Here is a 24626-nt window from a genome sequence, read left to right as displayed (position 1 = left end):
GAAATGTTGGGCTTCATAAAATACTTTGGATCTTGTTCCTCTTCTCAGCCATAATCATTGCAGGAAATGTTTGGCTTCATCCAATTCACCCAATTAGAAGTGTACAATAACAAGTTCAGACTAGGTCAAGTCCTTCCTACCTTTTGCTATACATCTGGTTGCACTGATGAGCTATACCCTGTTTTTCAGACTTTTAATTTCAATGGTTAAATTTAGAATAACAAGCAGCATGAAAAACAAACGAGGCAGCCCGCATACTCACAACGAAGGTATCTTCTACTTTGGCAATTCCTTTTCCAAAGATTGTCCCTAGTTGGTCTCCAACACCAGCCAATAGAAAACCAAACAGAGGAATTCCCAATAAGGCATAGATGATACAGAATATCTTTCCACCTTGTGTGCGTGGTGAGATGTTTCCAAAGCCTAAGTTACAAACAACTTGAGATGTTTAAGAGGTAACAGATTTTACATTACACATTTTAAAAGGACTACAGGAACAGAACAGTTAAAAACAAGTCCTACCAGGTTAACCATGTGACACAGCAAACATTGTGAAAAATTAAGTGAAATGTAGGTCATACAATCCACTCTGAGCTAAAATTAAACTGCTGAACAATTCACCAACTTATCTTCTGTGTGTACTGTGGAGAAGAAAAACTCTGAGAAATGTTTTCTGTAATTACATGACAGCTCTTCTTATCTACTACATATAGTTAGTAGCAATTGGTTGTTATGCCTTAGCCTCTGCTACCTGCAAGTGTCTGCTACCGGGCTTGTAATTGGCTGCAGTACCTGTAAGCAACATACAATTTTCCTTCAGACAGGCTGAGTTTCAAAGTGAAGCAGTCTGAAAAAAACCACTTGGATGAGCAAAACAGGGATTTCTAGCATAAATAGGACTGCTTAGATTCTTCATTATTAAAGGCTATGGTTCTTTCAGTGTTGCAAACAAATCTTAGAGAAACAGTTCACAGCTCTGTCCATTTGAAAGCGGAAATCATTTTGTCTTCACTGGCTTGTGTGTAAAAGAGCACCCCAAAATGCCTGAGTTGGCTCATTTGCTGCTGGTCCACTTAGAACAGAGAAACTGAAATACAAAGAGCACAGGCCCCAGCACCCACAGAATGCCCTCAAAAATAGCTCATAAATAAGTAGCAAAATATTTTAGCATGTAATTGAGAAATTTGTTAGTGTCTTATATTTTGCATGAGATGCTCCATATACACATAAGTCCTTCAATGAAAATCCATTTTTCTTGTGAATGAGATAATAGACAAATTTTAATTTTAAAATAGCTTAGTGCTTTTTCACAATGTATTTAAATATTCTGAGCATGTTGGTTTAACATATAGGTTTTCTTTATGAAACCTATTATCCTAATTATTGGTTCTGCTCTCATGTAGGTAAGCTACACCAGAGCTTTGTTGCCAAAACTACTTTTTCCTTGCAGTACACACAACACAAAGCTGTCCCTTGCTTAATTTGGAACAGTTTGCTCAGAGAACTGGTGCATGCCCTGTCCCTGAAAGTTTTTAAGGCCAGCATGGATGGGTGTCTGAGCAACCTGGTCTAGTAAAAGGTATCCCTGCCCATGGCAGAGATGGTTGCATCTAGATGATCTTGATCCTGGTCCCTTCCAACCCAGGCCATTCTGTGATCCTATGATTCATTAAAATAAAAATAAATCACATTGGGAATATGTTATACTCCTAGATAATTTGCCCTAATATCTGTGTTCAGATAGTCATTATATAAACAACAAATGCAATGTTGACAGAGTTCAGTTAGATAAAAGAAAGTTGATATAAAAATTTTCCCCAAATGTTGACTAATAAACCTTGTCAAACTAAACAAAAAGAGCAAAATTACAGGAAATATCAAATACAGGTTGTGGAGTCCGACAGCTTTTAAAATTTTCCCTGCACTAATATAATAAAAAAAAAGTCTAAATCAGGCAAATGGAAAAAAGTCACAGGAGCTTTAGACTAACCTAGTATGCTTCCCTAAATGAGAGTCAGGGCTAAAATTACTGTTAATTATAATTCAGGAAATTTCAACTCCACTGAATTTGCTCTGTCCCTTCATGCACCAAGGGGTAAGGACTCTTGAGTTTTAAAATAAAATTAGCTCATCACCAACCAAAAAGGGACAAACAGATCCAAGCTGTTTTCATAAACATGCCTGTTTATGCATCAACAGATGCTTGAATAGTTCCAGGGTGTAATTCCTGGGAGGTCTCAATGGAATTCAGAATCAGGAATCTGGATACATCAGATTTAGAAAACTCATACTATGGGATTTGGAAACTGGTCTCTCCCCCCCTTTTTTTTTTTTTGTATGCACTTGCTCCACAAAAGAGATGTCTTGTAATAGTGACAAAACACCAGTGCAGTGAAGCACATGCCAAGCAGGCAGTTTTTCTTGGCTTACTTCATAAAATAAACAGGCATTCTCTGAGCACCTCACAGCTATTACAGAGACAGTTGCTCTGGAGCACGCTTCTCATCCACTGCTAATTGGTAAGAGGACACTAAGTTCTCGTTCGGCTCTGTATATTCCCCTCCCTAAACTGGTTATGTCTTCCTTGAGGGAAAGATGCTGACTCACTTCTACACTCAAATTCTTGCTTTTCATCCTAGAAACTGTCAGATGCTTTTCTTTGATAAACAACAGAAAAGGTATTGTATTATCAGTAATACTTTTTCAAAACTCTCACACATTACCGGATAAACCAACAGGGAGGAGTTTATTTGTGTCCAGATGCTCACTGCACATAACACAAACCATAGTGCTCTCAGCATAGGCGATGTACTTTAGCGACCTGATCCACCAAGGGGTTTCCATAACACAGTAATCACATTTCCTACTGTGTCATGTTTTATAACAGGCTGCTGCTGTACACCACAGCCTACTTTGTGAGTTACACAAATTGTCCTTCCATCCTACTTTCAGCTTCTCCAGTGAAAAGCTAATCCATTATTTATACAACAGGAGAGGAAACGTGTTTATATTTCATATGGTTGATGTAATTCCCAAGGGGCTTGTGTCAGAAAAATATTATTATTTTCTTTAAATAATAATAATAATTAAGACAAAGAAAATTTTGTTGCTAAGTAAAAAACAAGGAAAACTTAATTTGGGGCACAGTGTTTGGAGGGGAGCACATGGTCACAGGAATGCCACCGCATATCTCTGTGTATCACACAGCTCTTCTCCATGTGCAGGGTAGGAATGCCTGGCCCCACTGCAGTAGCTCCCTGACATGGTGTTGTCACTTCAGAGTTCTCCCTTCTGCCCCAGAGGCCAGCTTAAAGTATGGCTGTGACTGTCTTGTTCACTGAGAAACCTCAGGGAATAAGCCACATCACACCATGCTCTTCTGCCTTTTCCCTGCCTCAGAGTTGCCTAGATGGGATGTGAACAGGACACACACACTGCAGTCATGAAGGCAGCCTCAGTACCTTGGTTACTCTTCACACCTTCAGTCCTGTGCAGTTTATCACTTCCTCTGTTTCTACGAAGTGGCTCCTACTACCGGTTCCTAGAACAAGTTTGTTCCTCATATCAACTGAAAAGCTTGGTTTTGAAGTGGAAGTGAAAAAGGGGTTTAATTTAAACTTGCTAAGTTTATTGGAAAGTTTCCCTCAAGGTTTTTAACCAATGCTATCCACAGTGAACAGTACAGAGTACAAAATTTAACTTGCCAAATGAGATCAGTTTTATCCACAATAGTGTCCTTTTCAGACAGTCCCTCCCCGATGCACCCTCCCCACTTCACTTTCATAACCAGGAGCATGATTTGCCTCCTAATTTCACCACATCTCTTTCATGTCCTGCTAAGTGCTTAGCATGCTTTTAGTGTCCAAAGGTCTTGTCTCTGAGAAGTGGCTGTGGACAAGAAATGCATTTTAGAAGGAGTTTCCGCCGCCCCCTGACTGAATTAAGAATAAAAAGTCATTGTAAGTAGATTGTAACTAATTGCTCCACTCAACAAAATAACATATTCCATAGTTTCAACTCCAAACCCCTTAGAGCCTCTGATATTCAAATCAGATTCAAAGGGAATCTGGGTCCTCTTTGTCAGCAATAGAGGTGGAAGCAGAGTTATGCTAAAAGAAAGGGAAAAAGAAAGATTTTATAGGATTCTTTTTTATTTTCATATTCTCTTTTTTGATATCTTTCTTTGAGGATAAAAGTGTCTGCTTCTCATCTGAAGCAGATTTGCTATTAAGCAGAAATTAGTAACTTTGTTTTGCTCAAAAGCAATAATAGATTTATAATTATCAATGTTTGAAGTTTCAATTTCTGGTTGAGTCTTTTTCTCCCTCATGACAAACATCAAGTTATATTGTGAATATGGAGAAGTCTGAAACGCTATGAATTCTCCTACAACTGACAAGACACTTTTGTTCAGATGATGAGTGTGTCCTTGCACTCAAACATTCATAAGAAGGAAGACTGACAATTAACTTAAAGAAATCTCTTTTTTCTGTTTTAACTAGAGAAAGAGATCCCTTTGCTTTCCAGTTAACCACTAACTCAGTTCTTCAGATAGCTCTTTTAGACCCACATATTCAGAGTGGATTTAGAAAAACTCCAAATGAGCATGTTTTTCACAGAAAACTATTACTGAAACTAGCTGACTGTAATTAAGTATTTCTCATATGAGAGATTATAGATGCTTTTGAGAGTTCCAGGACTAGATTTTATTTGTAAAATTGACTGGATGAGAGTGGTACCACTTATGATTAATTTATAGCAAATATCTCGAGTGAGATTGAAAGGTCTGGGGAAGTTTTGAAACATTTTCTTTCCAAACAAGAAAACATAAATTCAAACACTAGTAAATGTTTTCTCACTGTTTTTGAAATAACTCAGACTACACAAGGCATCATTCTTCAGGTATCAAATAAAGCAAAAATTATACCAAATTAATGTCACATATTTTGAGATATGAGAATCTACTCTCAGTGTAGCTTTGGATATGCAGCCCACTGATGAAACAGCTCAATACTGGAGGATAAATGATTTGCTGAGCAGGCACACTCTTAATTACACAAAAATGAATTACAGAAAGTTGATACTGAGAAGATTTCATACACTCAGAGAAAAGGCTGAGCTCCTGGCCTGCTGAATCCTGCGAGGGTGGAGCCAGGGGAAGTGGCTGCCACACCCTTGGCCTCAGCCACTGGGCACTGTGTGCAACTGATGGCAGTATCGCCATGGATTCACATCCACCCTGACCCCCAGCTCAATTACAGCGATTACCCTTTTGATACTGACTGTCAAATTGATTTTAAGAGATCAAAAGATGCTTTTTCGAGGCCCTGAGGAGCTATCTGATGAAATCCTTATGAAAGGTACCTCACTGAATTTCTAGAAGCTAAAATGCTTTTTCCCTTTGGATGACTACTTGGGTTCAGGAGATTAGCGTTTAAATACATCCCTGCCCATCAGTGCCAAAGCAAAGATATGCACTTAATCACAGACAAATAAGATATGCCTTTTAGCATAAATAATGGTCTAGACATAATTATTAAACAAAAAGATAGTGTATGTACCCTTACTGACTATGGGAAAATCTCTGCATACACTGCAGAAATACTATAACTTGCATGTCTGTGTTCATCGTGTGGAAAAATCCACATTTTTACTCCGATCTCTTTTCCTTCCCTCTTCTTAACTCTGCCCTACACTTCCAAGTTTGACTTATTTGTGTATGCCTGTGTCATATATTTAAATATTTATAAATATTTCATAGGGTTTTTATGATTTTAGTTAGTACTAATATAAGGGCATTTTCAATTTTCCATGTGACTTCCCTCAACACTGTGAAGTAACTAGGAAATTCCTATTCCCTTTTTGACAAGCAGGTAACTGAAGCACAGAGGGAAGGAAATTCCAAAATTCTCTAGGTCCATAACTCACACCAAATCCATGGGTGAGGACTATGCATTACATTGACCCCTAACTAGTGAAAGTTTGGCATCCAAAGTTTTCAAAGAACCTCAGCCAAGACCACATAGATATATGTTGTCAATATTTACAAAATCTTTGGACTGCCCTCCTGTCAGGGCCAGCACAGATGTACATGTCCATGCACATACATTCCTGAACACAGTCCAAGAGAATCTGAAGGCTGAACAAGGACAAGAATTATTCTAAAATCTAAGTATTTGGATGCATTGAACACGAATACTCTTGGTTTAAAAGTACAATATTCCCGTGTTACATATATTCAAGAACTCTTTCACACGTGCACATCCTATGTGTTACAGCCATCGCTCACAAGCTGTTGTCTGTGGATCCCATTATGAGGACACAGATAATGCTCTTCCATCAAGTTAATTCAATTGCATGTACAGAAAATAATTTAATTTTTAAATTTAAGAAATTCCTGCATAAGTCTTGCTGAAGAAGGAGCCCTGTGCAATAACACAGAAGTAAAGGTATCTCTGTTTTAAACAATATTCTGCTATGAAACTGAAAATCTCTACAGAAGTTGTACAGAATTTCCTCATAGAATCATAGAATCTTTCATGTTGTGAGAGCTCTTTAAAGACTGAGTCCATTAACCTAACACTGCCAAGCCCACCACTAAACTATATCTCTAAGTGCCACATCTACACATCTTTTATATACCTCCAGGGTTGGTGACTCAATCATTTCACTCATCCGCTCAAGCTCCCAGAAGACAAATCTCTAGTTTTAGTCATTGATTTGGGAACCATGTTGTCAAGAAGTACTGCTGTTTATTTGGTATTTGTTATTCTCTGGCATCCAACCTACAAAATTCTTATTTTTAGCACTAATACAAAGTTCTCTGTTGCAAACCTGTAAATATATTATTTTGAAGATTATGATGTTCCATCTTAAGCCTGAAAAAAAGACATTTTATTAAAAAAACCTCTCTCAATTACCAAAACCCCTCTTTAAACTAGGAATAATAACGGGAAAACCTATACTGACATTAATAAAATGTCAAGAACTGACAAGACAGCAGCTGATCTCCTTTCAGTGGTTTCTTTTCATCTGTGTTCTGTGGGAGCAGTAATCAAATCAATAAAACTTCTTTTAAAAGAACAGGCTATGAATATTCATAGAAAATAAGTTTCCTTCAAGTCAAGTCAAAGTGTTGTGCTAGAGAGGTGAAGGAGCATTGAAAGGAAAGTCTCTGTATGGATACAGAAGCTGTTGCAGTATTGAATAACCCACATTCAGTTGCTAAGGCAATTTCTAAAGGAACTGGGTAATAACTGTTAAAATGCTTTTAAAAGCTTAAACATCAATTCAGATAGCTCTGCCTCCCAGTACAGGTTCTTCATTTCATTCAGCTGTCACTTCGCCCACTAAAGAGTATGTACATCTCATCAGTAGTAGGACTTCTCTCCCTTTTTCAATTATTTCCTTTTGGTGTTGCTTTTGTTGTTATTGTTTGTAATAATTTTACCTCTAATTCTTATACTAGCAATATTGAATCAGATCCAAAACTCAAAAACTCCCACTTGCTTTTTTCCTCTAAGCAAGATTGCTCCATGGGAGCAAGATGCCTGGCTAACACAGTTGGCAAAAACATGATGTACTTTAAATGAAAAAGTTAATACTTAACAATATCATGAAACTTTTATTACCCCCATATTTTTATCAAGTGTAAATCTATATCAAATGTGACAAAGTGACACTCATTCTGCACAAAAAGTCAACAGAAATATCAATGTGTAGATAAAATAAATTAACTCAGGTGATCCACAGAAAAACAAAAATTGTGAATTTTAGATGTACTGACAAAACCAGTACATGTACAATTTTTCTGATGCTGCAATTTTTATGGAAATCATAAACAACTTTTTTTTCTAGAGTTTGGGGGCTTTCTTTCAATATCTTTCTTTTTTGTTCCCTATAAGTAATTGAAGAAACAGGCTTGCATTTTTGTTTACAAATAAATCAATTCTTGCTGCTGGGTAAAGCAAGTTTTGCTGGCCTCTCCATCCCAGGGGCAAAGCAATCCACTTTCTTTCCAGCAGAGTGAAAAACTACCCTGCCTCTACATGTTTCTGTCTTCCCTACAAATAATAAAATGTAGTAGAAGTGTTAGCAAATTAAAGCTGTGGCAGACTTACAGAAACAAATGAGATGGGAACAGCTAAAACATGTCAAGTCTCCAGCACTTGGCTTTTCTCTCTAGGAGCACTGCTATTCTCAGAGGTAAGGACATCCAGTTTCCCATGAAACACGTTCTGTGCTAGCACAGGTGCTCTGTGAACACACCTGGGTTTAAGTGAAGCCACACATTTAAAACAAGAACTAAAAACCTCATGATCAGCAAACTTGGACCTCAAATCATGTTAAGCTGATACAAATGGGCAAAGTGAAGGCAGGTACCCTGACCTATCAGGTAAGCTATAATTTTCTTTCCTGTTTTAAACTTTTCTTCATGCACCCTATTTCACTTCAGGAGACCTTTCCCCATGTCTGTGTTCAAAAATACAATAATTTTTCCTCAGCAATTTTTTCTTTCTGTATCTATTCTTGCTTATATGCTGCACATACACAGCCCATGTATCCAGACCATTTACCCTGAATCAGAGATAGGCAGAGAAATTCTGGCAGAGAGCTGTGCAGGGGACAGTGCAAGGAGACTGCCAGGAAAGAGAAACTCCTTATTTACACATAAGTACACAGTTGCTTAATCTTAGTGAGACAGGTAGGAAGAAGGGTTCTTCAAGAGAAAATATGTATAAACATGTTATTTTGCACACATGAAATAGCCACATACTTCATTCCTAACAAAACTGCTTCTTGATGAAGTCCTAACATATACCAGCATATTATAAAACAATTTCCTCAAAAATTTAAGGTTAAAAAAGGAGGGACACTGCCACATTTCTAAAAGAAAAAAGTCTGAAGATCTTTATTCATGGTATTATTTTCTTATTAAAAAAAAAGGTATTTTTTTGTCAGTGAGGCTCACCATCAAGTACATAAAAGTGTGAAGCTAGTCTTCTATTTTTCTTTCTCTTTTCTTTTTTTTTCTTGAGAAATCTTTCCAATTAGGACTAATGTGAAATCTTAAAAGAAGACAAAATGAACAACCATGCATAAATAACTTCTACTGACTTCACACTTTAAACTTCTAGCTACTTATGTGTTATATTCCTGATTCAGCAAAGCAAGTAACATGTTTAACTTTCAATGTTACCTGAACAGAGATAAATTTAAACATTTTTAAATAACTGCAAGCTTACTCATTCTGTCAGCATATACACCTGCAAAGATGAACAAGCATATGTACTTTTTCAAATTAAATTCTTTAAAGATTTTCAATTGACTTTTCAACACTCTCATGATGTGGCAGAAATCAATCCTGCAAATCACACTGTCACCAGGTCTTTAATTTCCCAGAATGTCACACTATTCAACAAAAGATTTTTGATAAAATGTCATTATCCAAGCATTTCAAGAAAGTGCAATTACAAGACTGCAGAAATATTTTAAATTCTTCAAAGGAACAAGAATTAATTTCTGCTTCCACAGTTTTTAGTGACTTAAAACTCTGCAGGTGTGTGGGTTTTTCCTTTGCAGCAAGAGTTGAGCAGAAGACAGTGGAAGATGAGCACTCTGTAGCTCATCAGCATCCTATCAACCCTCAGTACAACTCCATGCCCTCATCCAAGCCACTTGGTGAACTGTCACTTTAGAGATTCTCATGTGATTCTTTGACAAAGAGAACAGTCTAAATATACAAATTTACAGAAAATATACATTTCTCATCAAAGTTTGTGATTCTAAGCAAAAGTTCCTAATGGATCAGTAATTGAACATAAATTTACCTCTGTACTATTGTGTGCAGTGCAAAATAAATCCCAAATTTCATGCTTTTAGTTCACTGAAATATTTTGTTTACATTCCCAGCTTGCTTTTTCAAGGAGTCATTGTGATTTACAGTAGAAAGGAATTTCAGCATGTAGAAAAATCACGAGCAATTATTTCCTTCACACCATCCTATTAAGTATACAGGATATGATTTTTCTTTTACAAAGTAAGTGGAGTCTTTTAGAAATCTCTAATCATCTCACCTGTGCATAAGAAAGTAATTCAAACTGAGACAGAATGCTTCATGAGACAGAGATTAAGGCTTTCAGCTAAAGAACTCCCATTTATATAATCTTGTATTTCAGTTCACGGGGGAAAAGAAACACTAAAACAAATATATATAAAAATTAACCACATGTAAAGATACTTCTCAAGTATTATTTCACTTCTTTTCCTACTCTCCAAAGGCCTAAGCTGGAATACAAACAGCTGAGTTAGTGTAGGCTAAGCCATCTGCCTCTGCAAACACAGCTCTGAGGCTTTCTTGGACTATGGGATATGTATATAGCCTCCTGAAGTCAGGTATGAAATATGGTCTCAGTTAGACCAATCCCACCAATCTAGAGTAAGAAAAGCTATATTTATTAAACAAAGGGAAAATCTAAAAGGAAATAACTTAAGATTTTGACATCTAAAAAGCACAGATCATCAGCTCACACATTTAGTGCTTCTCTCCCTCATGGCTGTGAGGCACAAGACACAACCCATCTCTTCCCTGGTTTTCCCAAAAGACCTCCAGGTATTCCCCACAGCCTCATGGAGGTCCTTGTTGAGACTACCAGCCTTCTGTCCTATTTAAATCTAGAGTACCTGAGGGCATTTCACACCCTGCAGGATCTGACAGCCCACATGAAAGCAAGTGCTGACCCAGGGAAGACACCAGAAGGAAACGAAGTCCTGGACTGAATTACCACTGCCAAAATGAAAATAGAGTCAGAAAAGGAAAGATGGCCTCTGGGGAGTGCATATTGATGTCTTTCAGCATAAAAGTTTCAGGTTTAATGGATGAAGGTTTTATCTAGTTCCTACTTTGAACAAGCATTTTATCCAGTTTTAAAACACAAAAGCACGTGTTTACTTTTTTCTCTGTTTCCTTAAGTGTTAGTATGCCTTCTGAAAGCACCAGCTCCCTTTTCATCAAAAGCACAATATCTCTTTGAACTGAAAGACAAGTAAAACTTTTTCCTGAATAAAATAATATTGCTTCTTTTCCCCTAAAACATGAAAGCATATAGAGATACAGACAGCACAGCAGTTACGCAAGCTAAGGACAGTAAATCTTAATGACTTTTAAATAGAACTGTTACTTGACTGAGAAGAGGACAGTTACATTAAAGCATACTTTATGGCCTTATTCAACCTTAAAAAATTAAAAGTAAGATGAACGTAAAAAGAGTAATGTTCTTAATAGTATTTTTAGCAGATGGCATATATCGATATTCATTTTTCTGTTGTTATTATTGCATTCTGAAATGCATTGCAGAAATACATGTGCTAGTTAGCCCCACTGAAGGTCACTACTATTCCATTACTTCCAGAATAAGCAAATAGTTGCTCAGATTCATCCTCGTAGGGTTTTTATTAATTTTTTAGCTGCTGTGAATTCTGTATTAGTTACTTCAGTTTGAAACAGCAAATGCATGGAATTTCAGAAAAAAATCCTATATAAAGAAAGAAATCTGCACTCATTCTCTTTAAATGCATTTTGTCTTTTCACACAGAAAATAATTGCTAGAAAAAAAATTTAGATGCTATCTGCTTTCTCCAAAAGTTTCCATTTTTATTCAGGAATATATGATCCTGAAAAATCACACCAACATAACCAAGACTGTCTATTTTGAAGGGTTTATAGAAGAAACCAAATGCTGCAAATTAGTTTCTTTATATTTTTTGGCAAATAATAGCAGTTGACTTTGCAGAAGCCTGCATAACAATCACAGAGAAAACAAAGCAATATATACTTTCACTAATATTATTTGCTTTATATTCAGCTTGAACAAGGAAATTAGAGTAGCTAGTTTGTGTCCAAGTATGAAAACAAAATTAACTAACTCCCATTTTATTTAAATGGAATTATCATGGAAAGGTACTACTCTAAATATTTTGTAACTCCATCTGCTTTTGCTTACAGGATCTCATTTTCCTCAAACAGCCAGAATGGAACCTAACTGGGATGATAACTGGGAAAACAGTGAATGTTTAATAAAATCCCCCCCAAAGCCTACAATAATTTGTTTTCACTATGTTGTCGAATTCTACTGGATACTATTCATCAAGAAAAATCAATTTTTAGCTTACTTTAACCAGGATTTCTTTTCTGAGACTAGAAATATTTGTAAGAGTCTTCTCTATCAGTTTGGTATGTTTCACAGCTTCATCTGTCAACACAAAAATGGGGCAAAAAAGTGTTTGTTGTCATTTTGTTTTTTCAGTATGGCTCTGTTACTCTTGGTAGAAAAAGAACCATTGAATGAATTATTTATGTTTACACAGAAACAGATGGAAGCAAAACCGCCTGGCAATATGCACCAGCAGCCCAGAAAGCCAAACTGTATCCTGGGCTGCATCAAAAGAAGCATTACCAGCAGCAGGTCAAGGGAGTTGATTGTCCCCCTCTAACCATGAGACCCCTCCTGAAGTGCTGCATCCATTTCTGGGGACCCCAACAAGGGGATGTGCAAGTGCAAATCTAGAGGAGGCCACGTAGACAATCAGTGAGCTGAAGCACCTCTTTTATGAAAAGAGGCTGAGAGAGCTGGGGTTGTTTAGCCTGGAGAAAAAAAGGCTCCAAGGAGACTTTATAGTACCTTCCAATACCTAAAGTGGATCTACAAGAAAGCTGGAGAGGGACTTTCTGCAAGGGTAGGTAGTGATAGGACAAGGGGGTGTGGCTTTAAACTGAAAGAGGGTAGATTTAGATTAGATATTAGGAAGAACTTTTCTGTGAGAGTGGTGAGGCACTGGAACACACTGCTAAGAGAAGTTGTGGATGCCCCATCCCTGGCAGTGTTCAAGGCTGGGTTGGATGAAGCTCTGAGCAACCTGGTCTAGTGGAAGGTATCTCTGCCCATGGCAGGGGCAGGTTGGAACTAACTGATTTTAAGGTCCCTTCCAACTCAAACCGTTCTATGATTTTATAAATTTTATGTCTATTCATATTGCTAAAGTAGGATTCAACAGTGCGAGTCTTCTGATTCCTTTCTTTACAATATTTATCATCTGGCAATTTAAATTTTTCCACGCCAAAAGAAATACCTTTAGGCTCTCATCTGGCTACTAAGACATTACTGAAAACCCTACTACACCCCAGGTGTTTATGTTGAAGTTAAAGGAATGTATATTTTCCTCATAAAATAAGACCACAACGTTAACTGCATGTATTTCTGTGGTCCAATGTACATTAGCTCCAACCAAAAGGATGAAATTCTGGGACCTACAGGTTTCCCATACTGTAGTTTCTGTAATCAACCTGAAGTAGTACAATCCCATACTGCAAGAATTATAAGTGCATGGATGGTCATAACAGTTCTTCCAGATGAGACTGTTGGCAATTTGGGTTACTTGATAGTTGGAGACTAGAGCACTAGATACATAAAAATTATGAACAATCAGACTAGAAATATTTTTTCTTAACAATTCTATGTAATTTAATTTATACTAAGTTCTGCAACTTAGAGGGATCAAAATACGTAAAAAGTTTTGAACCTAAATAAATCCTTAATGAAATGCCTACAGATGAAACCTATTCTCCAAAGAAATACTATTCCCAAATGCACTCTTCAGTGGAATAAAATGGTTATATACACATTCTAGAGGAGTAGAGCTGAATGATCTAAAGCTGCCTCTAGTTGAAATAGCCATTATAAATAGACATAGGACCACATACAATACAACCACACTAAGGAAACACAGAGAACATAAAAAGATTCTACATAATAGTGTCATATTCTTTTCATGTCTTCAATTATACTAATGTAGCATACACACAAAAATTAATTAGGTGCAACAGATGTGCCTTTCCTTCTTGTTACTTGCTTCAAGACAATTCCTTCAGAAATTACCTAATGTTAAATCAAAGTGTTCCAGAAATACAGTAACAGTAACTCTTATGAATCCGTATTGGTCCATTTATTTAAGCAAACAAGAAATGCTCTTTCAAAAAGATGCTCTGACTAAGCTTTGAACACTCTTGCCTCTCTCTTGAAGTGAAAAAGAGGAATCAAATTTTAAAATCAGAATCCTCAGTGGTGCATAAAACCCCTCAAAAACACCATATACTGGACACAGAGTTCTGAAAGTGAAATTTCAGGTTACTTGGGATGAGATGCCTAAGTACTTAAACACCACAAGATGTTGATCATGAAACACAAACCACCTTCCTTATCTTGAGAAGGGTTTTGCCAATTAAAATGTAAATCAACTACCAGAATATTATAACAATTTTTCACAGATAACACTAGAAAAATAATCTACTTCTGAAGTTAAGTATATTTTCAGATGTATATTGACAAAAAAAGTAAGTTAGAACAATTTTAAATATACATTTAACCATCTCAAAATAGGTAACACCACTTCCAGTTCTTCTTCAAGCTAAGAATATACTGTGACCTGAAAATAAATGTATCCAATACTACAGGGAGAGTAGCTGGTTCTATATATCACAGTTCTTTCCCTGTACATTTTTAAAAAAGTTACTGCATATGACTAAGCCACTTGATGCTACCACTTCTATCCTGAACAATAGCCTCCAGATGCTCATTTTTGTATTTCAGTAGAACTGGAGGAAAAAAATATAAATCATAAATCTGATATCTGCAGTGGAGAAATACAGTGTGTGTTAACAGAAGCTGGCATAGATCTTTCCAGCGCAGCCCTCTTCAGCTGAAAACTACATTGTGTGCCTCAGCTGTGTTGTTCAGCCCTGTATTCATAAACCCTTGGTAAACACTACAGAGTCCTAATAAACATCCAGTGCACAGCCAGACTTTCCTACTGTTTCCCACTGTTGCCATAATTTTGATGAACTGAAAATCTAGAAACTGCTACACAAACTGAACAATTGAACAATTCAGAATAGGAAATACAGATTTCCACAGAAAAATATCCCCAAACCCAAAGTTTTCTCCAAATAGCATATAATCTTTCCACATGGTAGCATTTAGCCACCAAAAAATTAATTTCTTACTTGGCACCAGTATTCTTGGATGGAGGCTTGCCTGCAACAATGGTGGAATACCAGGAGAAACTGGGCAAGATTATTCTCAAATCAGCTTGACAGTGAAGGAAATTCAAATCAAATTTTTAGGATTGAACTTAGATCTACACATTTCTCAAAGTTGTTAATGTTTCCCTTTTACTATCGCTCATTTTAACTCCTATCATTCTCAAGCTGATTTGAGAAGGAATACCTCCCCACAAAGTTATTATCATGCATATGAAAAACACAGACCTCAAAAGTGAATATATAGCCTGGCCTTTTGACGGCTATGTAATAAAATTAAGAATATAAATTGTAATGCAACCTCTTCCTGTAAGAGCTCCCTGATGAACAAAATCAGCTATTTAAAATTTCTCCACGTTGTTCATGCACAAAAAGTAAGCCAGACACACTGCTAACTCTCTATTCCTCTTTTCTGAGGAAGCCACGACTGTGTCCGTTTTTCTCCCTGCATTTCTAATTAGGTACAAAGGTTACATCTGCTCACTCACCATCCTCAATTTTACTATCCACATAACTGTTTCTGGCCTCAGCTATAAGCTACTCCTGTGCTGCTTATCTTCTATAATGTGAAGGAGGAAACTGTATCTTTTAGCAAAGTGACATGAAACGTCCCAGCTGAGGAGCCTTGAAACTTCAGAATATGAACAGCAGAAGGAAAAAAGAAAGGGGTTTTTTTTCACCCACAGTCAGTGAGTTAACTTTCTTTTACTTTCTCTCACATTCCTTTCATACACCCCCTTCAAAGAAGATTGACAAACTCTTGAGCCCCACAATAAAACCTCTCTGACCAGAAATGTGAACACCATCCAGGGCTCAGCTGGAGGCTCTGACTGCAGTATGACTCCTCTGCAAAGTTGCTAAGACACTGTTTTATAGAAGATGAATATATTTAGTATTTCTACCAGAGATTAGACCTGCATAAACTAGAACCCTGCTCAGGCCTCCCAAAACTCTTGAGAAATCCCTGAGAGACATTGCATAACACTACAGTGTTCTCAAAGGGACTGATTATATGCATCCAAGAACACTGCTGCTATCACTCAAACCCAAAAAACCTGAAAGTCAGGCTTACCTGTCACTCAAGAGCTTCAGGAAGAACAAAACTGCAGAACATGAAGTACCCCACACCTCTCCCACCAGGCAGGGAAGTATCAGAGCAATGAGGAGAGGACCAAAGGTGTCACTTCATCAACACCACAAGCTACTGGCTCACAGAGCCTTGGTGCAGCCATTTGGCTGTGAAATCATTCATTACCCCAGTTCAGACTGGAACTTTAGACACCAGAGGTTTTAAATCAGTGTCCACTTTTATATACCAGCTGAAGGGATCGTTTTTGTCCTCATGTCCCAAAGACAAATACATTCAATGGACCTTATATGCCAATCACCAAGGTATATCAGCTGCATGTGAAATAATGTTCAAAACACCATCCAGAAGGTGATCTTAGGCAAAAAATGAATAAAAGAGAGCTCTGATTTCTCACAGCTAGTCAGTCTTTCTCCTCTTTGCATCAAGTTGAAGAGAAATTTCTGCAAGAAGAGAAGTTGTTAACATACACTTATTTATCTGGAGGTGGGAACAATAAATGACTACTAGAAGTTAAAGCCATATATTTTTTGTAGAAATGCCAGTATATATATATTTAAAAGACTTTGATGCAAATACACATGTAAACATGCGCTCATACTTTAAATATGCATTATTTGTGCAGTAAGAGAATAAAGAATTTTGTCATACACAGATTGTGTTATACTGTTCTTTCTACTGCATGGCTGAGCCAAATATTAGGAAGGCTTCATATTCTTACATACAACAAGACATATTTTTCTGGAGGTCTTTGCTGTTCCAGTTATTTTAACTCCCATGAGCTCTGAGCAAACTGAGGTAAGTTATGAGAACCCCTCTGGCTTCCCTACAACACAGTTACCATGAACTCAATTGTTCCACTGTTAGAACAGGTAAGAGAATCTCCAAAACCTGTCAGAGTACCTTACTAGGTGGACTTGAAACCTTTCTATACAAAAGGACAAAGATTAGCAGGCAATACTTTAACAGCATCAAAACAAACTCATCAAAATCTAAAGCATAAATGAGAAAAACTAGAATGGCATAGATTTGAAGAAACAAATACATACAGCCAAGAAAACCAGATGTAGTTTCAGTAAAAAACTGCCTTTACACTGGACCCTGGTGGTATTGCTCAGATTGAAGGAAAAAAAATTAATACTATTTTTTCCAGCATATTTTAATTAATTTGTATTACTATTACCAGAGTGCCTCATAAGAAGGACAAAATGTCATGATTACAGAAAGACTTGAGAAGCATATGTCTCTACCACCGATCGAAAACAGAAGAGTGGAAAATTCTGGGGTTAGACATTAGTGAATTCACAAATATTGTATCCAGGCGTACCACCTGGATGGTAAACATGTTGTCTTCTAGCCTCAGAATCATCCCTTTTCCCCAGGAGTCCTGCAAGGCTGTGACACATAGAGAACTTCCTCATGCCTCTCAAACCAGGCATACACACAGATGTTTGTAGGCTCAGGACCTAACATTTTAACACACCACATGTCACACAGGCATTATTTTTAAATTTTCACTGTTGGATATGATTCCATCTGACTCCTGTTTAGATTTACTGGCTGTATGTATCAATACTGTCAAATATTGTTAAATCTGCTTTTCTCTCTGGAATCTTTGCATTATTCTGTGTCCAATGGTCCCTCATCAATAAAGCATTCCCCACCCCAGCTGCTTTCTCAGCTTCTCCTGCTATGAATTTTTGGTGTTAGTTAATAAGCAGATCTCTGTGGGAGCATTTTCACAGAGGACTGCAGTTGAAATTTCCATCCTTTCTCTGCGTGACTATTTAGCAACATGCTGTTCTATCAGGCATCTGGCAATTTTTTGCATCTTCTAACAGCTTTCAATACTTCCTGCCTCTATTCCATCATTAGATAGGTGCTTTAAGTAGACCAAAAAAAATTTTCCTTTGAAAAATCTTGAACTTTCTGGATAAGGATGAGAATGAAGTAGCTCAATCTTTACATCCAGCACACGAACCATCTTGCAACGGCAGGAGTGCATGGTCAGACAGTGGCAAGATGCCATGGCAGATTTATTACCCGTCTCAAACACATCACAGCACGTATCCTCAGCAAAGATACATTGCTCACTGTTGCATGCATCCTGGTTGGCAGGAGACACACACATGCCCAGGACTGACAGGCTACTTCCATAATGAGTGACAATATACAGTTGTATACATACACATGCACTCAGACATCTGCCAAAAGCAGGCTTTACAAAGCACCACAGTGTAAAGCCTCCCACTCAAACATGAAGGGTTTGTTTCTGTCAGGTCAAATACAACACTTCTCGATGTTAATGAGAGCTGAATATGGGTCCCATCATATCATCAATATTATTGCTGGTACTAAGGGAAAGTCCCTGTGTTTCTTCCTTTGATTCTCACCTCTATTGTCCTATGGAGGCTGCAGAGCACAGGAAAGGACTTGTTCAGCCAGGCAGAGCCTGGAGAAGGGATGTCACTAACATTAAAGCCAATATATTGCAAATTATTTTCTTGATTGACAAATAATTTTGAGTGCCTTGTTACATGTTATATATCTAAATTCATTTATTCTGAGACTTATCTCTTATTTTAGGCATATTACAGAAAGGATTATTATTTTTAATTGCTCTCTACGAGTTACCACTCACAGAGAAATATTAGAAAACCAATAAGTTTGGGGTGTTCTAAATATCAAACATAAAACATGGTGTGAGGAAAAAAAAAAAAGAGTAGCACAGATGGGTCTTTACACTTGCACTGTCAGTTCCATGCTTGATATTTGTATGATGATCCAGTAGCATATCAATATGGAAATCTTATTTCCAAGATTAAGTGAAAACTATGCAAATTTTAAAAAGTGTTTTGTTATGTGAGTGAAGATGTCTCTCAGTATTTGCAAGATTGTTGAAATATTTCATAGAGAGGCCTTTTATAAGCAGGATGATAAAAGAACATAAGTGAAGTAAAATGATAGAAAAGCAAAATGTCTTTGAGTAGAGCATTGGATACAATTAGAAAAACAACAGTATTTTGGGTAAATGAGGCCTTTCTCAGCTATGTTCCAAAAGCTTATCAGTTCTTCCAGCTGTTCTGAGTGGCTTTGGTAGAAGAAAGTGCTTTTTCCTACAGATTATGCCTCTTCTGACAAAGAAGTAATCACCTGTTATTGAATTCTAGTGATGTTACAGTAATTTTTCTCAATCATAATTTGCTGTGTTTTTTATTAGTACATAGTAAAAAATCCCCACAAAATGCATTCTTCCAAACTCCTGATAGATCAAAGTAATAGTGATCATACCCTACTAGAATCTACTCTTGCATACAACTATACCCATGTTTATGAACTGCCTCCACTAGGCTCATCTGAGAAGTCTTTTAATTTTAAAGATAATTTAAAATTTAATTTTAAAATAATTTTTAAAATTCCCAATTTCTTTCCTGTCTATCTCTCCTTTCCTATTGTTTTCACTGATCTCCAAAGGTGTTTTTAAACTCTGTAACTCTCTGTATTGTACAGGATTGAATATTTTCCATATTACATTATCATACAGGTTCATCAAACTCTCTGCTACTGAGGCAACTGCCAGGGCTGGTACTTTGAAGGATGGCAGAACATGGCACAACATAGTACACCTCTCCTACTGTGCTGGAAGGAACTGTACTCTTGCCTTCTCTAACTCATAATTAGTTCAATGAAACAAAAAAGTTGAACTTAAGATACCAAATGATAATTTTTGTTGTAAGCTATAATACATCAAGCTCCAAGACCAGGTATCTGCCACCTACACTTTCTGCAACTCCACCCTTTAAAATGGAGAACAGTCCTTGGTCTCTGCAACACACTGATGTTTCTTCATACAAAAATCCTGCAAAAACTCTAAAAAAACCTGCACAAGGTCCCAGAGAATCTGACAATGTGCACTCGGACATGCAAGCAGTTCAGGTTTCTTACCCCACTAGTGAAGTACTCCATGCAAACATTTGTCTCTCCTACAAATAAGCAAAAGAAAATGAAACAAAAGAAGGAAAGGTTGGTATCTTACCCTCTATATTAACCCAAAATCAACTGGGATATTAACATTTTTTCCTATTTAAGCCAGACCTACCAAAACCCCTCTGTAGCTTCAGAGGTACCTGTGAATCTATATATTTTACAAGACACCTAGCAATGATGTCTCTAATTCTTGAATTTCAGTATCTTCACTCCCATCTGACACTATTTTGAGATTAATATTCTACCAGCAGCAATTGCTCAGTTATAATGTGTGTGCATTTCTGACAGCACTGACTCATTTCTTCTCTAATTATTGCTGTAGATTCACGCTGGCTACTGTTCCTTTTACCCAATCACTAGAAAATCTTAGCTTGAAAATTTCAGGATAAAAACACAGAGCTAAAAGTACAGAATAACGACTTCCCCAAGCCTTCACTGACCTATAGTGGACAAAAGGGTCTATTGGTTTAGTTGAACAATCAAATCTACGTTTCATATTTGTCTGCAGACATGAAAATTCTGAACAATTTAACAGCAATGACTAATTAGCCATCAGAAGTTCAGACGAGAACATGCCATTCTTCAAGTACAGATTTAAAAGCTATTTACTAGGACAAAAATATACTAATAGGAATCCGTCATAAGTCATTACAAATTTATAGATGTCTCTTCATACAGATGATCCACAAACCATCTCACAGCAAAATAGGGTATCTTAGGCAAATGCAAACCTAAATTACAGTTTTATGTAGCCTAAGAAAACACTGCTTCAGGGCTCAACTGAAGTTCAATAAATCACATAATGAGACACAAAAATTAAAAATTTCTCAGTCTGGATGATCTGTAATGGATCAGTGAATCAGATAATGGATTCTTGTTCTGGTAAGCACATTTTCTCTGGCCAGTTCTTAACCAGACAGTAGACATATGGTCAGAAAAGTTCTTTCTCAGGCTGTCAAATTACACTTTCCAATTACCTTGTCCAAAGCATGGAGCAAAATTTACAGGCCCTAATATATGTCTTTTCATATCCATCATTCTTTCTTCTGTTGGGGAAAAATTAGAGTAAGCCAGAGAGAAAAAGTTTTTTGGCTTCACAAGGAGCACTGCCATGGCTGTCAGTGCCCTAACACTTGCCAAATTCTAGCAAATGTATCTTCATGCACCCATTTCTCCAAGCGGTAATCACAGTTGTTCAACAAGCTCAAATGCTGGGGCTTTTTTTGTTTGGTTGGTTGGTTTTTGCAAATAATCTGCGCTTCTCTACCAGAGTGAAGTGGTGCAATGAAAGCATGAGTTGGTATCTCCAGGTCAGTTTGAAAAGGAGAAACATTTTAACCCAGCAACAATGCTGGCAGATTTCTGAAAGCATTTGGTGACATCAAATGAGTTTCAGCATATACTGGTCAAGAACTGGAACAGACTGCCCAGGGAAGTAGTGGAGTCACTGTCCTGGAAGTATTCAAAAAACACTTGTGGCACTTGGAGTCATGGTTTAGTGGCCAGCATGTCAGTACTAGGTTAACACTTAGACTAGATAGATCTTGGAGGTCTCTTCCAACCTTAATGATTCTATAATTCTATGATTCTATATTTATGTCTCAATCTAAGACTACATTAAGACTGCCAACATAAGTTTAGAGTGGGTGCCAACGATATATAATCAAAGACCTTTTTAGGCCATTAGAATTCATGGTGTTATCCCCTACAGAGATTGTTACCTACTTAAAAGTTGAAATGAGAGGCTCTAATAGCCTCTGACATGATCTTATTAGCTAAAAAATTATAGAATAAGATTAAAAGAACCACCACTACGGCAAAAAAATTTCCAGTCTTTTCAAATTAGTCTGTTGTGGGGTTTTTAAAATAGTATTCAAATATCACATAAAATTAGATTATGCAAATTGGAACCAGTACAGATCCTTAATCCGAGAGAACTTTGATGCTGAAATATTTTTTGATTGCAGAGATAGGAAATAAAAATTAGAAGTTTTAACTGCATAATGCAAGATATCTCTCTAACATGTCATCAGTTAAACTGAGAAATACTGACACTTGGGGTGCTTGATCATGTCGTTTCCATTACGACCCAAAATACTTGCTTCAAAGAGCTTGTTATCTAAATAAACAAGACAGACAAAACAACACAACAGCACAGAGACCAGCACAGGATGGCAAGCATCATGCTGGTTCCACAATTATTTGTTTGCTGTGGTGCATCACGCAGCAAAAAAGCCTCAAAGACCTGTGAGCTGAAGTCATCCTTCCATCTAACCAGTTTTCCCTAATAGCTGTTTCATGCCACACCATCCAAAGAATGAAGGTAAACTGAGCAAGTCATTACTAATACAGGATGCAATGATATAATTTCATAATAAAAGTCAGCAAAAATTATAAGTGAATGAATAATCCTCACTACAGCTAATTCTGGTGGTAGAAAAGCTAAAAAAGACAACCAAAATGTTCTGAATTTGGAAAAGAAGAAACAGCAGCTGAAGAAAAGAGGAGGGAATTTCCTTCCTATGCAGTCTCTTCAGACAGCAGAAGTCTTCACAGGTTAACAAGATGCTAACATATACTAAAAGGAACCTGATCTTTCAAGTATCAAAGACACTATCAAGTATAAAAAAAAAAAAACTTTTTTCAACTAAGTTGCAGAACTAACCTCAGTAACAGAAAAGAGTTTATTTGTTAGGCCCACAAACAGCACGCGTCGCCAATCCATTCTTGAGAGGTATTTAATTAAGATTCAACACCTGGAAGGAAGTGAGATGAAAAATCTATACAGCAAAATGTGATGACAACAACGAAGCAATTATTCAGAAGTTACAGTTGGACTCTGGCTGTCAGCAACAAGAAATGGCCTAAGAGCAGCCTACTTAATTCTTCCATTTGGTTACAATTCAGGCAACTTCATGACATTCTGGCAGATAAGAAAAACCACCAATGTTTTAAAATCATGTCATATTTAACCAGATTTAGTTTTAAAACTGGATTCTAGAACTTAAAACATACATTTTATAGAGAATAACAAATTGTGGGAAATGAAAAATGTAGTTATATTCAAAGCATTAAAAGCTACCTTAGCATAGATGGATTCTATAAAGTATTTAAATTCTCAAGGTTGGAATTCTTTTTCTACTTACACTGATTGATACTTTCCACTTATTCATCTAAATATTAAAATAAGAGTCTCATACCCACAGTATCTGAGCATATTAAATTACTGATTTCAGATTGACAACTGGTTTTGAGTAAGGATCCCTGCAGGTAAGGGAGACTAACTGGGACCATGATTGCTATCAAATTTCTGTCAAATTGATTGCAAATTTGATAGCAAATTGATTGCTATCAAATTTACACAGTCTGTGTTGTTGCTAAGAAGCAACTGCAGCAAAGATGTCCAAATGAAGTAATGTCTTGTCTTTAATTATACTTGGCTTTCTCTATGCTCTGATTACTGGTCCAGCAAAACAAATCAGAATCCCACAAAAGTGCAGAAAAGAGAGGAAAGCACATCTCCAGTGAAGCTACAACAGGAAAACAATCTGCAGATTTGTCCCCACAGAACCAAAAATCCAAACACTTAGATGCTAATTTCTTACAAACATCCAAGAGTATTTCTAACTACTTCACTTAGACAAACCCAACCAAATAGAGACATAAAAAAATCAATCAGAGCCTTCCTGAGCTAGAATAGGATGATTTTTACAAAGGAAATTAGCTAGAAGGAAGATGTTATTCTTCTCAATCCTACTGTGCAAGCCCCGACTAAAATTTTAACCATTAGTAGTCAATATGAGAACACCTTAAGAAAGAGAGCAAGTCATATGTTTTACAGGCTAATAGCTGCATTACCACACAATTTATTTGCTTTTAGCTAGTATGTAGCAGACAATTATGTTTCCTTTAGCTTACATCATATTTTTTTCACATTGGAAAAGCATCTATTCATTGGTGAAACTCAGCATGACCAGAATAAGGTAGATAAAGCACATATAGGGCTTTTCTCTGGACTATTATCAAAATTATGCATCGCACAAGTCTTTTTTACTACCTATCTTACTATTAACTCGCAATTAACATGTGTCTTCTGTAACTACCTGCTTCAGCCAAATGAAAATCTGAAGTTCTCAGATTATTGTACTGAACAATTATATTTGCATTAGCAGTTCAAATAGGTTTTTATAATTTTTTACCCTTTTTATCTTAAGCACATGCAGATCACATGCACATTACTGTAGAAACAAACTTGTACTGCTGAAAAATATGGATACCTAACACACACTGAGATGTGAACCAGAACTTTGCTCGCAGTCATACCAACTCATACAGCTCTTGCAAGAGGATGACACCAGAGGGTGAGATTTTCCAAAGCACAAGAGGATTCAATACCAAAAAAACCTCACTGAAAAAAGTTAATGGATTTTGTTAATTTCCTCTTTGCCTGTACTTCTA

The 24626-nt window shown here is 36.8% G+C and overlaps 1 protein-coding gene across 7 annotated transcripts in view; it reads right to left on the bottom strand.

Annotated features, from left to right (window-relative positions):
• Nucleotides 1–24626, bottom strand: part of KCNK2 (potassium two pore domain channel subfamily K member 2) — a 107683-nt gene that overhangs the window by 29845 nt on the left and 53212 nt on the right. For all 7 annotated transcript variants that reach the window (XM_051783933.1, XM_051783932.1, XM_051783937.1 and 4 more), the window contains one exon: nt 263–423. In XM_051783933.1, coding sequence (XP_051639893.1) covers nt 263–423 — 161 coding nt within the window. The remainder of the gene's footprint in view (nt 1–262; nt 424–24626) is intronic.

Source organism: Manacus candei, unplaced genomic scaffold (assembly GCF_025592945.1).
Source record: "Manacus candei isolate 608988 ecotype Guabito, Panama unplaced genomic scaffold, ASM2559294v1 h1tg000017l, whole genome shotgun sequence".
Taxonomy (NCBI): Eukaryota; Metazoa; Chordata; class Aves; order Passeriformes; family Pipridae; genus Manacus; species Manacus candei.
The sequence above is the reverse complement of the archived record's forward strand: the minus strand, read 5'-3'. Positions and strand labels throughout refer to the sequence as shown.